The sequence below is a fragment of the Cyrtonyx montezumae genome, unplaced genomic scaffold, assembly GCF_038088225.1.
Source record: "Cyrtonyx montezumae isolate F1298 unplaced genomic scaffold, pur_monq_1.0 scaffold_12, whole genome shotgun sequence".
In the NCBI taxonomy this organism is placed as follows: Eukaryota; Metazoa; Chordata; class Aves; order Galliformes; family Odontophoridae; genus Cyrtonyx; species Cyrtonyx montezumae.
The window spans coordinates 18,728,639-18,741,714 of record NW_027071848.1 but is presented as its reverse complement, the minus strand read 5'-3'; the positions used below and the strand labels follow the sequence as shown (position 1 = coordinate 18,741,714).

The window sequence follows — 13,076 nt, the reverse complement described above, 5'->3', positions numbered from 1 at the left end:
ATTTGTGGTGATGGTTAAAGTTAAGAATTGAAGTTAAATAAGACCAGTTTGGGATAGACAAAGTCATGACAATGGTCCTAAAATATAAGCAGCAGCTACAAAGAAAAGAATGTACCACAGTGGACAGAGCAAGACATCATGGACATAAAATCAGAGAAAGAGGAATTTTCAAGGAATAGGAGGAATGCCTAAGAATGTTGTGAGGTTTCATCCTAGCCTACAAGTTAAGAACAGTTTATTAAAAAAAACCCAACACTTGACCAAGGTAGAAGTTGTAGACCTTGGCAAGATAAAGACTATGAACTCCTCAGTTTCCTTCCAGAACTCTACGAATAACTTTGAACAATCTTATTTTATTTCACAAACATTACTTCCTCAAAGCATTTCAGTCATGGCTTCATGAGCAGCTGATCCATCTAGTGTTAAGTATCTACATGACATATTCCTTTACTGCACTCTTTTCATATATTCATGAAAGCAACAATCAACCTATAGCTAAGAATGCAACAGCATTAAACACTGTTGTGAAGTATTAAAATTGGTTATAAAAACGTTTAGAAACTATACACTGATGTCTATGTATAGTACTTCACTAATTATATTTATTTTGCAGTTACATGGACTGTCAGTTCTATAACAAGTTATCTCAGCTATATCCCTTTGTTTACAGATTAGTGACTGAAATATTTTGGGCAAGGCCTGATTGAAGTATATAGTTTAATAAACAAAACTATCAGGAGTAACAATGACAACATCATGATATTGTCATCATAGGTATATGCTTACGTTCTGTCCCTGGGCTACATGTGAATGTGAGTAATAACAAAACGTTCTCAGAACTTCTTTTCTCTTAAGGTGATGTTTTTTTCTTCTGGGAAGAGGATTTTTAGTTAACAACTCAACTGTGCTAACTACTTGCTGGCTCTCAAACCTGCCTGTCTTGGAACTGCATGGTTTACTGAAAGATATTTGACAGAAATCAAAGAGGCAGCTCAGAGCAGAGACCTGAAAAAGGATTATCCAGAGATCTCTGAGATATAGCCAGTTTACAGGAAAAGTCCTTCAATAATTTCAGGAATTTTAAACTAGTGTGTTGTGGGCAAACATCCAAGTTACCATCAACTTGATGAAGACCAAAAATGTAGGTACCCTGGAAAACACTTCTTTTTCTTCACCAATTATTTAGTTGACAGGCTGCTCCAAACAAGGATTTTGTTTCACAGTTAAATACTTTGTCAGTGCTCTGCACTGCAAGGCTTGCACATACTGGTCATATTTCCAAAACTTCCTGTTGGTGAGGGTCAAAAATCTTTTAAGACAGTAGATGAGTAGCAAAGTTAATGGCACCAACAAGAAGTCCAGAAAAGTTAAGATCTTATGAAAAAAAAAGTCTGGGAAAATAACAGCTAGTTTTGTAAGGTAAAAATATATCTGTTACTACATTTAGAAAATCCTGGTTTCTTGATACTATTAACACCTTTATTATTTATTTACTATTATTCATGTTCTGCTGTTACTGAAAAATCTTTTCAGTGCAGTATTAAATCTTTCTCATCCAGTATCAGCTGAAGAATATTAGTAGGTTATCTTTTGAAAATAGGAGAAGCAGAACAAGTAATGCACTGTTCAAGTGTTAGGATTTGGAGTTAAAGAGGCAGTTCACAAGTAATGTTTAGGCTTTGCATTACATGGTATTTATACTGTTTTAATTTTCAGCAGTGTTCCTTTTCACCTCTTTGAGGAGGACAGAAAGGACAGCTCTCAAACACTTGAACAGGGCTATCAACCTCTAAGACTGACGTAAAGGCAAAGAACTGGAATATTCAACATGAAGAGAGACAGTACTAATTTTCAAAGTTGACCCATCATGCACTCATGTCAGCACTGAGATTTTTTTCAAATAGTCATTTATTAGATAGTGCTTAAGTGAATGTTTGAATGAATGTTTGTCATTAAGGTACCTCTATTTACAGTGGTGAAGGAGAATACAATGTACAGCTAAAAGGCATAAAATTAACTCTAGAGGAAATAGGATGGAGAAGTGAGTCCTAATTTTTGATGCTTGTTTTTCACGAGGAATGAAAATACATTAAATACATTAAAATGCATTCAATACATTAAAAGATCTCAAGATGGTATATTTTTAGCAGGGTACTCATTACTGAAAACAACAGCATACTCTGAGACCATATTTAATTTATTTCTGCATGAAATTACCTGGGTGTTGTGTATACCCTTTACATGTAGATCCATATATATACCCCTTAACGTAGATCCACATTTTATTGCTGTTATTTTCAAACCTCCAAGTATAAGATTTTTATTTTCATATCATTCAAATGCCAAAACTAGAACGCATGAAAATCTGGTATACTAACTGCACTTGAAAAACTGAAAATATATCCCTGTTAGTTCTTTCCTAGTACTACTGTCAAAGGCCGTCTCAGCAGCCATACACCATCTACACATTTTTATCTCTTATTTTCTCACCTTAAACAGGGAAGAGAACACATGAAATGTATAAACTGCACAGGAACCATCAGAATCACACATGAGTTGGTTGATGTGACTACGCCAGGCTTCTTCTGCATCATCACATGCTGCTGGCTGAAATGCAGCAAGGATGGCAGAAAAAAATGGTGAGGGAGGAGGAGAGGCATTTCGATCACCATCTCCAAAACTAAAGGAGAAAAGAAAATAAACTGTTAGGAAAGCAGAAGTGCAGGGAGGTGACAGATAAAATACACTGTAAGAGAGAGAGGTTAAATCCCATGACCAATCACAGAATCTTTCTAAAAATACAATCTTCTAAATTACTCTTGAATATTGGCAAGATTTTGTCCACAATGTGGAAAAATCTCCAAATCAGATTCCCTATCTTTTGGCCATTAACATCTATACTACCTCATCTTGAGGTACCTACATTGTTCTATCATACAGTGGCTTTGAATAAGAAAGCTTAAATTTCAAAGGAGGATAGGACTTATGAGGAAAACACTTATTTTGGGAAAACTTGCTTGCATTAATGTACAGCAAAAACTTGGAGAAATTATATCAGTGTGTACCATCCACTGGTGGTTTTTAAACACATTCAGGGACGGTGACTCAACCACCTCCCTGGGGAGCCTATTCCAGTGCTTAACAACTCTTTCTGTAGAAAAGTTTTTCCTTATATCCAACATTCTGTGATTCTGTAAAACCTGAACCTCCCCTGGGACAACTCGAGGGCCATTTCCCCTTGTCCTGTCACCTATCATCAGTGAGAAGAGACCAACCCTGCTCTCACTGCAATTGCCATTCGGGTATTTCAAGAGAGCAATAAGGTCTCCCCTCAGCCTCCTCTTCCCCAGACTGATCAGCCCCAGCTCCTTCAGTTGCTCCTCATAGGCCATATTCTCCAAGCTCTTCACCAGCCTTGTTGCCCTTCTTTGGACCTGCTCCTATCTATCCACAGATAGGATTTTTGACAATATTGTGAATTTCTTCTGATCCATAAGCAATCAGTATGATCACATCATGGGTGATCTGCTGAACAGTTAACTAAGCAGTATTTCTGTTACTGCAAAACTTTAAAAACTATTTTTCTTTTTAAATTAAATATATCATGTATACAATGACTAACTGCATAGATGTATGCACAGTTTGTATCCTGTTTTTCCTACAGGGAAAATCTCATTCTTTCTGTAGTTGTGCAATAATTATATTGATAATTTCAGGTTTACCTTTCCAGTACCCAAATGATGAAATTAATTAACATTTGATACCACTTTGCTGTGCAGTGTAAGAGGACTTTTAGAAATAACAGTATATACAAGTACCTGGCAAGAGCAAATTGTTCCAGCCTGTCAACTTTCTCTTCAGTCTCTGTCATATCCATACTAAGGCTATCACTGCATTCAAATGCTCCAGGGAGTTCATTTGTAGATGCTGAAAGTTCATCCTCATGGACTGCTGTGTCTTGCTCTTCATGTATGGCTTCAACCTAGGGAAGTGAATCATGATGTCTTAGAAAACAGCAAATTAAGAAGTTAATACCACTAAAACCTGTGCAACCTGGTCTAGGGAGCTCCTTTGGCAGGGAGGTTAGATTAGATGAGCTCTAGTGGTCTGTTCCAACCCCTACAACCCTGTGATTCTGTGACAACCTAGAATTTTTCATTAAGTACTAATGAAAAATAAAACAGCAGCATGGTAAATCGCACAGATGTGATGATTCATAAAATAAAATACATGAATTGAGTTACACTTCTGTAATAAGAGTGTATCTGCTTAACTTGCTGTCTCGGATCAATACTATTTTTAAAGGTACTTTAACTAAATTGCAAAGATTTCAGATTTCAATACATCTGGCAACATAAAAGGATGCCTTTTTTCAGGAAAAGCAATAGGGTTCTTCTTACTGTCAGGCTGTCCTCATCACTTCTTACTTTATTGTGTCCAAGAGAGTATTAAAGACTCTCAAGATAACGCTTAAAACAATTACTGCCTGCAACACTGGATAGAATCATAGAATTGCCTGGGTTGAAAAGGACCCCAAAGATCATCTAGTTTCAAACTCCCTGCCAACCATTAGACCAGTCTGCCCAGAGCCACATCCAGCCTTGCCCTGAATGCCTCCAGGGATGGGGCATCCACAGCCTCCCTAGGCAACCTGTTCCAGTGCATCACCACCCTCTGAGTGAAAAACTTCCTCCTAATATCTAACCTAAATCTCCCCTGGCTTAATTTAAAACCATTCCTCCTTGTCCTATCACTATCAACATGAAGGCCACAATGAAGTATCCCCAGAGCCTTCTCCAAGCAAAACAAGCCCAGTTCCCTCAACCTTTCTTCATAGGAGAGGTGCTTCAGCCCTCTGATCATTTTAGTGGCCCTCCTCTGGACACATTCCCCAGGTTTGGATGCAGTACTCCAGATGGGGCCTCACAAGGGCTGAGTAGGGGGGGACAATCACCTCCCTCTCCAATTTAGAATCAAAGAGTAACTGCTATACAAGGGGAAGGCAAAGCATTTTACAGGCCAATAAAAGGATTATGCTTCTATCACTTCCTTTTTTTTGTCCATTAATACCTAAAGCTAATGGACATGTCGAATCACCTCTATTGATTTCTTTTTGAAAGCTTTTCAATTTCTCATTTTTAGTCTGAACAAATTTTGATTGAGTTTGAATCTTTTGCCTTTTGTCTGCATCATCCTCCACATCTCTGCAAAGCAGTTGCTGTTCGGATGACTCCAGCAAGAACATCATAAACTCCTTATCTTTTCAGCATTGGATGTCTCATAAAGGCACATTCTCCTGTATAGGTGCCCATGTGCATGTACATGTCTTACAAGCAAAACAGATGGTAATATTCCTGAGTCCAAGACAGACAAAATGAACCACTGCACAAACTGTTTATGCTTTATCAAGAAGGAGTTAGCATTAACTACTTTCAAACATGTTTTGATGGGATAGAATAAGGGAGGAAGAAAGATGAAGCAAACATTTCACACTCAGTGGAATCCAATACAATGCTCAAAAAGAAAGAAAAAAACTGGACTCTGAAGATTCACGTAGGAGTGGAATTCATACGTAGGATTGGAGTATGCTTCTAGAAATAGATTTGTTTCAGTAACTTGAAAAGTATAATCTGAATCTGTGTAGCTCACAGCATTATTTATCACTGACTTTTGATCTCTTAAAAACAATACCTTAAATTACTACAGTAACTATCTTTAGTAGAAAATAGGCTTAATTAATTTCTTCTCATTAATGATAACTCCTGGAATTTGGAAATCACCGTTTCAGAAGGCCTCAACAGGCTTATTCTGCCTGTTGCTCTCATTCACTGCATTTATTTAAAAGCAAAAGCAATGTTTTTGTATTTGATTATGATGCAACAACTAAACCTTTGTGTATAGCTCTAAAGAATCAACAAGCATTTTCCTCTGCTCTACTGATGTGCCATCAGCATTCTGAAAATAAAAAACTAAGACAAAAAAAGGACTATGAAGGGGTTCAGTTTTTATATTCTCAAATTAAGCAGACATTACTTAGGTGCTATTTCAGTTTTCTAACTAAAAATTGGATCACTTCTTCCTTAAAACACCAAACTAGTTTTTTTGAGTGAAAATACAAAAGCATTTTTGAGGTAAAAAAAAACACTAAGAAGGTGCACTGTGTAAAGTTTATCAATTCATACTTTCTCATAACATTGGTGGCTCATTATCATCTTGGGTTATGTACACTTCACCACCCCCAACCTGTCCCAGGATGAGCTGAATTCGCTTGTCAACCTTGCAAGAAACTCAGCTACAATTCACCTTTTCCAAAGCTTTTCACTTTTTGCTGAACACTGGTACATGGCTATTAGGGCATAAAAAAACACAACAGGCATTTTTTAATCTTACACTACGATTTGCAATTCTTCATACTCACATCAATAACTACTAAGTCAGGATGCACAAGATTAGTCACTGTCACCACCTGCAAACAGATCTATTCTGACTGCAGCTTCCTGAACTGAAATTCTGCCAACTTCTGCTGCTTATAGTTGTTACACGGTAACTTGTCTACCAGCATTTGTTTTGAGAAATGATAATAAGTTTATCTGTTCCACAACTGTTATCTTAAGGAGTTCCTCTCCTCTCTGATTCTTAACTGCATTTTCCTCCTCCAGTACTTTCTTCCTCCTAGGGAAGTTTTTAGCACGAAGAATTTGTTCAGTACTCAGCACAATTCCAACCTACTGTGTCTAGAATTCCAGTTTCCATAACTCCTGTTATATGTGGTATATCAATTACTTGTGCGGCTGCATTTGAAGAGATCAAAGGCAAGAAGAGGAATGAAAGCTGATGATTACATAAGTCAACTATCTTACTCCTCTGCCTCACTCTCTTACATTACTTTCCTGCAAAAGACATTCCAACTCAGACACCAAAGAGAGCTTTCATGGTAAGGTAGAAGTGTTATAAAGCCACAATAAAACTCCTTCAGACATATTTCTGAAAAGACAGTGTTTACCTGAGCTCCCATAAACAGAAGCATTACCAAATAGAAAATGAAAGAAACTGCCCCCACACTGAGTAAGATTTACCAACCTTATATTGCATTTGTCTTCTGATACAAGTATCTGAAATAAACTATGCTGAACATGGTTCTTTCATCCTTGCAAATCCTGCTGCCTCCCTCCATCCAAGATGGCTTAATATTGTGGTTATGAATTTAAAATTTCTGAGTGTCTGCCAAAAGGCAAGAACTAAATCCAGTGCACACAAATGTACAATAGGTTCCCACGTACAAAAAAATCCCAGTGAATACAAGCATACACCCACCCCATGAGCTGGCTTTTAAATCAGCACAAAGAACAAAAGAGCACTCCCTTGGGGCTGTAACTTGTAAACACTTCACAAATTCATCTTCTAATGAGCTAGTAGAATCTTGGTGTATATACAGTGCAATTTCCCCAACAAACAATAAATAAAATCTTTTAATATAAAGAAACCGTAAATAGAACAGAAAGGTTACGAATGCACCCAACATATTTATGTACCATATTACATCACTGTATACAGAAGTCTGAATGCACTTGCTTACACAGATCAAACCCTTCATGAAATTATAAGCAAAATAAACTTGAAATGATGTTACATGAAATCCATTGTAGTTGGAAAAGAAAGTAAAAAATTATTAACCTTGGATCCTTCAGGCACTTGGAGATTATTCATATCAGGCAATGACACATCAAAGCTAGATGTTCCTATATTAAAATGATGAGGGTCTGCCGAGGTTGTGTCACATGATGTGGAGAGTGAGTCAGTGTGGTTTGTATCCTCTGATGGGGAAAGATTTATAATCTGTTTGAAAGACAACAACAGGACAAAAGAACTGAGTACACAGTTACCCCATCACCCAGCTTTTATGAACACGAAAAGTAGACATTATATTAAATGGAAGTGATGGTGGCTCTTTTAGTTTGTACATGCAGACACATTACAAACTTATTTTTATTAGAAAAGGTGTACGCAAACATCCTAGAAGTGAATAATGAAAACTGGACGCAATTTACAAAACTGGAGTCTTCTCCTATTTCTTTAATAATTAAATACATCATAAAGATTTACTACTGGCCATTAATGCAAAATTGACATATATTAATTTGTGGAAAAAAGGGTATCCAATCAGATCTGACGCTTCGGATGTTTTGAACTTCACATTAAGTCTTCTACACACATGCAAACAAGCAAGAAGCAAGCAGTGAGTGCCATCTCCCAGTGTCAGATGATTAAGACTGCTCCGAGATGAGAGGAATCTAAAAGCCCAGCTTATTCACAAACACAACCCAACCTACTGGTCAGTTTCAAGTTAGCAACTTACTAGGTCTGAGTTCTCCAAGATCTGGCTGGTGGTCAGGTCCTCCTCCTCTGATGACTCCTCGGAGTCCTCATGGTTCATTTTGTTCAAGCTGGGTGTGCTCCCAGAAAGCTGGCTCTCCTCCAGCAGCTGCATGTCACATTTGTCCAGGCTGTCCAGAGAACGTCTCCGTACTCCCCAGTTGAAGTTGTCCATGCTCTCTCCCTGAAATTGGACGTAGGGTCAGCTTCCTTCATTTGAAACTCATCATATAAAAATTAATAAGTAGCTCGAAGTTAAGAGAATAAATGTTTTTTATGTAAAAATATAAAACACGTTTGATATAAACATTATTTTGTTAAGCCATAATGTAACAGGAGCATTTTAAATTTTCCAGTGCTTCACCTGCAGATAAGAGCAGAAGCATGGAAATGGCAGTTAAATGAAGAGTCATTCTTTTCAATATTAGATGTTTTTCATGCATTTGCTGAATTAAGAATTTGATTTGTAAGTCCAAATATACACACACTTCAATACCAATAGAGCAATGACAGGCAAAAGAAAAGTTCTGAAGCAATTTTAAGAGATTTTTCCAATGATGTTTAAAAATATTAGGAGCACAGGTCATAGCAATGTTTCACTTGTGAAACATTAATGATTTTTCATCCTTCTGTAGTACAGAACCAGAGTGATGAGTAAAGGCAGTTTGAATGTACCCCTCCTATAGCACACAAAATGTAACAGCTAAAGCAGCGTACATTTTAAACTTTTATTCTAGGCATATATGGATTACTTAACTTGATCTCATTTGAACTACTTGAAACTACACTTCAAAAGTATAGCATTAACTGAGATTTCTTGATAATATCAGTTTTTCGAAAAAGGAAGCTGTCAAATGGACCAAACACTTTGTATTAACTTTTAATTCCACCCCCCCATACATCTACATAAATGGAGTGCACTAATCAAACTGCATAACCACTTATTAGGATAGCCAACTGGCACAAAGATCAGTTAATTTCTTTTATGTATAAAAATGACAAATAGTTTTCTACCATGTTCCCATTTACTTCATGTATGCCACAGAAAACCAGACTGAAGCATGACACTGTATTTTTTTCACTAGACTGCACATGGTCTGACTAATTACACAAATCCTCTTCCTCCCTTCATCAAGTCTGGCCATGTTACTGACCAGCACCATGGGAACATGCAGCTGCTCCTGCCATGGACCATGTGAGCTTTGTCAGCAACGGAAGGTCTGCACAGAAGTATCCAGCAATAGGCTTGAGTTTCTCTAGGTGAAAACCCTCAGCATCACATCAACACGGGAAGGGAATTTATAAAGAAAGGAAACATTTCTTCCTGAAGTTGAGGGCTGACTTCCTAAAAAAGGATTCTGTAAGTACCAGTCCTCTTAAACAAATATACCAACTGTTAGAAATTCAAGTTGGCAGTGACCTTTTTAATATGAAACTACTGAATTTTATAAAAATACAGTTCTGCCTAAAAACTCATAAACATTAGCAAATCACTGATTATAGAAGGACTATATCTTATGCTCATGCAAATTGAAACTACGTGCAATCACATAAAAAGTATGGTCTGAGTTCAGTGAGCTACTTCAGCAGATTTCTGATTTTAAACACTTGAGTGACCCGTGTTCAAAGCTCAGACATTTCCTGAAACGGGGTGCTCCAAACTGCAAAATGTGCCATTAATTCTACAGATACCTCACTCCCTTAACAGTCAGCGGACAGACTGCACAAACAGATCTTTTGCATCACTACCCTCTAATGCTTTGGAAAGGGAATGGAAATAGGAAAAGCTCGCTTTTATGACACTCAGCTCGCTTTTCATGAACAAATAGTAAGAAAAAAGAGAAAACATTTTTGGGAACAAAAAAAAAACCAATCCCGAAATGTGAGAACTGCAATCTACAAGAGCATGTGCTACTGAAGAATGCACTACATTGAAGAGCAAATGAAAAATAATTCGCTATGAAGCCTGATACATTTATTAGAAGAGCCCCTGTGTTTTCATTCTGGGACCCAGTAGTTTTATGTAGGAAGGGAAAAAATCCCAAGATGTAAGAAATGAGATGTCTAACTCACAGAAATTACTGTGCAGTTCCCAAGTACTTATTTTAACAAATTCTTTGGAAATCCATCCCTCCCCATAAGGGCTGGATGACACATGCAGCAATGGGACACCCTCCACAGAAACATGTTACTGAACTAACAAGTAACAAAGCAAAATAGATCAGCAAGCAAAGACTACTGTTATCACACCCTGATCTTCACAATGTAGAGGACAGCTATCATGAACTTTTCAGCCCATGGATATAGGCCTACTTCCTGCTCTGTCTTTCTTCCACAATGTGTTTAAAAAGGAAGCCAGAACAAAGAAGAGAAATGAAAAGAGACACTTCCAGGGCATGCTATGAGAAGTGGGGAGTGAATTAAAATGGAGAAAAAAGGGTAAGAGATTAAATAACCCACAGTTTTTGGGTGACAGTAACCTTGCTACAGGGACAACTAAAAACATATTGAATTTATACAAGAGGTCAGTGTGTACACTGAGATGGAGTACGTTTTATGGTCTGAAGCAGCATTTATTTCACAGCAAATAAGCAGAAGAGAAGATGTATTTGAGAGGCTGCACATTTTAATCTACAGCTTGAGCAAAGACATCTCCTGTCTGAAAAGCCATCAGGAAAAGAGTCACTTACAGATATGCTTTGCTGGTGGTGAGCAGCTATTACATAGCACACTGCACAGTCACTGCCCTCCAGTAAAGGAGCAGGCTGGCCATGGTGGCCACTTTAAGCATCAGCACAACCCAGGGGAAGAGGGGCACAGCGACAATATTAAAAAGGGACACAGCACAAGGTAGAGGAGAGAAGTGTTATCTCCTTCATAATGGCAGTCAGAATCATAAAAAACTTCTTTCCCAAGTTTTTACCTCACGTATTGGCACTGTATGCAGTTAATGGACTCACACAGATACTGTAGGATGTAGGCAAAAATACTTTGGAACTGAATAGCATGGCAGCACTTCCATATCACTGTATCCTCTAGGGCACAGGCATTTTGAGACAAAGATATTCCTGGGGGTAGTTTTAGCATCATAACTGATATGCAAGATATCAGAAACATACTTGCAAAATACTGTTAATTTTTTGTCAAATCCCTTCTATAATTCATTCAAAGTCTGTGTCATTGCAGCCCCTCTATAAATGAAAATGCAGTGTAGTTCCCAAATGCACGAACACCGATGCATGTTTTCAGTTTTCTTCACAGATTCCAAAAAAGGTGGGAGGAGTATGCAGCTGAATTAAATTATGTTGTATGAACTAATTCATTCGATTAAATTAAGGCTCACAATCCACACTTTCTGAAAAGGTCTCAAGTATCAGCATTAGTGAGATGCTAACAGGAGCCAACATACTACAACTGAAAGGCTGGCAATTCTTTTGTTTGCACATAATACTTATGCAAAGACAAAAAATGCTGGTACTAGAATTAAGAAAGTTTAAAATTTGTCAAGAACATTGAAAATGTTAAAAACAAACTTAAAATGAAGCAGAATGTAATTTAAAACTAACTTTGTGGAAAAAAAATAATAAAATTCTAACACAAGGCAAAAAGAAATTAAGCACCTGTCAGAAGGGCAAGCACACATCTACCCACCTTCCCACACACACTGAAGAGGGGGAGGGCAACAACAAAACTATGAGATTATTTTATAATACAAATTTGCAAGAAGGCGTAACATATACTAGCACGTCTGAGTTCAAGTAGCATTCTTACCTGAAGTTCCTGGGTAGCAGATATAACAGATAGAAAAACAAATAGAAAGAATCTATGTAAAATTACTGTATTAAAGACATCATCAACAAACATTAGTTTTAACTAATGTCATAAAAAAAAGAACAACAACAACAAAAAAAAACCCTTCAACTCTTCAGTCCTATCTTTCAAATTTGAAAATATTCACTAATAGTTTTCACATCTTTATCAACTTTCCAAAAAGTGCAAATTGTGATCAGGAAATGAGAAAAGCATCTTTGTTTACATTAACCATTTTTTTTTTGTGCTTTTGCTAGTTCAAGTTTTCTAACTCTTTTTTATTCATGTTTATTGATATATCTAATTCAGACCTGACCTCCCTTGAGTCATTAAGAGATACAGATTCTACCATGTTTGAATTTGGCTCAAGTTTCTGTTTCACTAAAACACCAGTAAATCAGGTTGGAATCCAGACCTCGGAACACAAGGTTTCAGATCCACGTCTATTTCCAAACTGCTTTATGTAAAAGACTACATATTTACCCCTATTTAACATAAAACTAGAACATAGTATCTTTTCACAACAAACTTAAGACAATTAGTATGTTAACCAATTTAGGCTTCAGTCTTGAAGTCAGCCACATACACAGAATAAATCTTTGCAGGATCACAGTCCATGAAGGTGCATTCTTTTGGACAGGAATTATTCTGTGTAATTACACATAATCTGCAGATGCTTTAAACTGAGGAGAATGAAGAAATTCCTACATATCACCTATTGCAAAAACAATTATTGTATGATATTTAGTCCCAATCTCTTGTAATATCTTAAAAGCATTGAAGACACAGAAACAATTGCAGGCAGTGACAAAGCAACCGTGCAGCTGTTCTGTTTTTTATTGTTTGGAAAATAAAGCTCCTTCATAATAATTGGCTTATGTATTTTCAACTAA

The 13,076-nt window shown here is 37.0% G+C and overlaps 1 protein-coding gene across 1 annotated transcript in view; it reads right to left on the bottom strand.

Moving 5' to 3' along the window:
- The window catches only part of FRY (FRY microtubule binding protein), a 159,165-nt gene that overhangs the window by 16,817 nt on the left and 129,272 nt on the right, over positions 1-13,076 (bottom strand). The window contains exons 52-55 of the mRNA XM_065730251.1: positions 8,357-8,557; positions 7,675-7,836; positions 3,819-3,982; positions 2,491-2,680 (exon numbers count right to left, since the gene is read on the bottom strand). Of these exons, the coding sequence (XP_065586323.1) occupies positions 2,491-2,680; positions 3,819-3,982; positions 7,675-7,836; positions 8,357-8,557 (717 nt within the window). The remainder of the gene's footprint in view (positions 1-2,490; positions 2,681-3,818; positions 3,983-7,674; positions 7,837-8,356; positions 8,558-13,076) is intronic.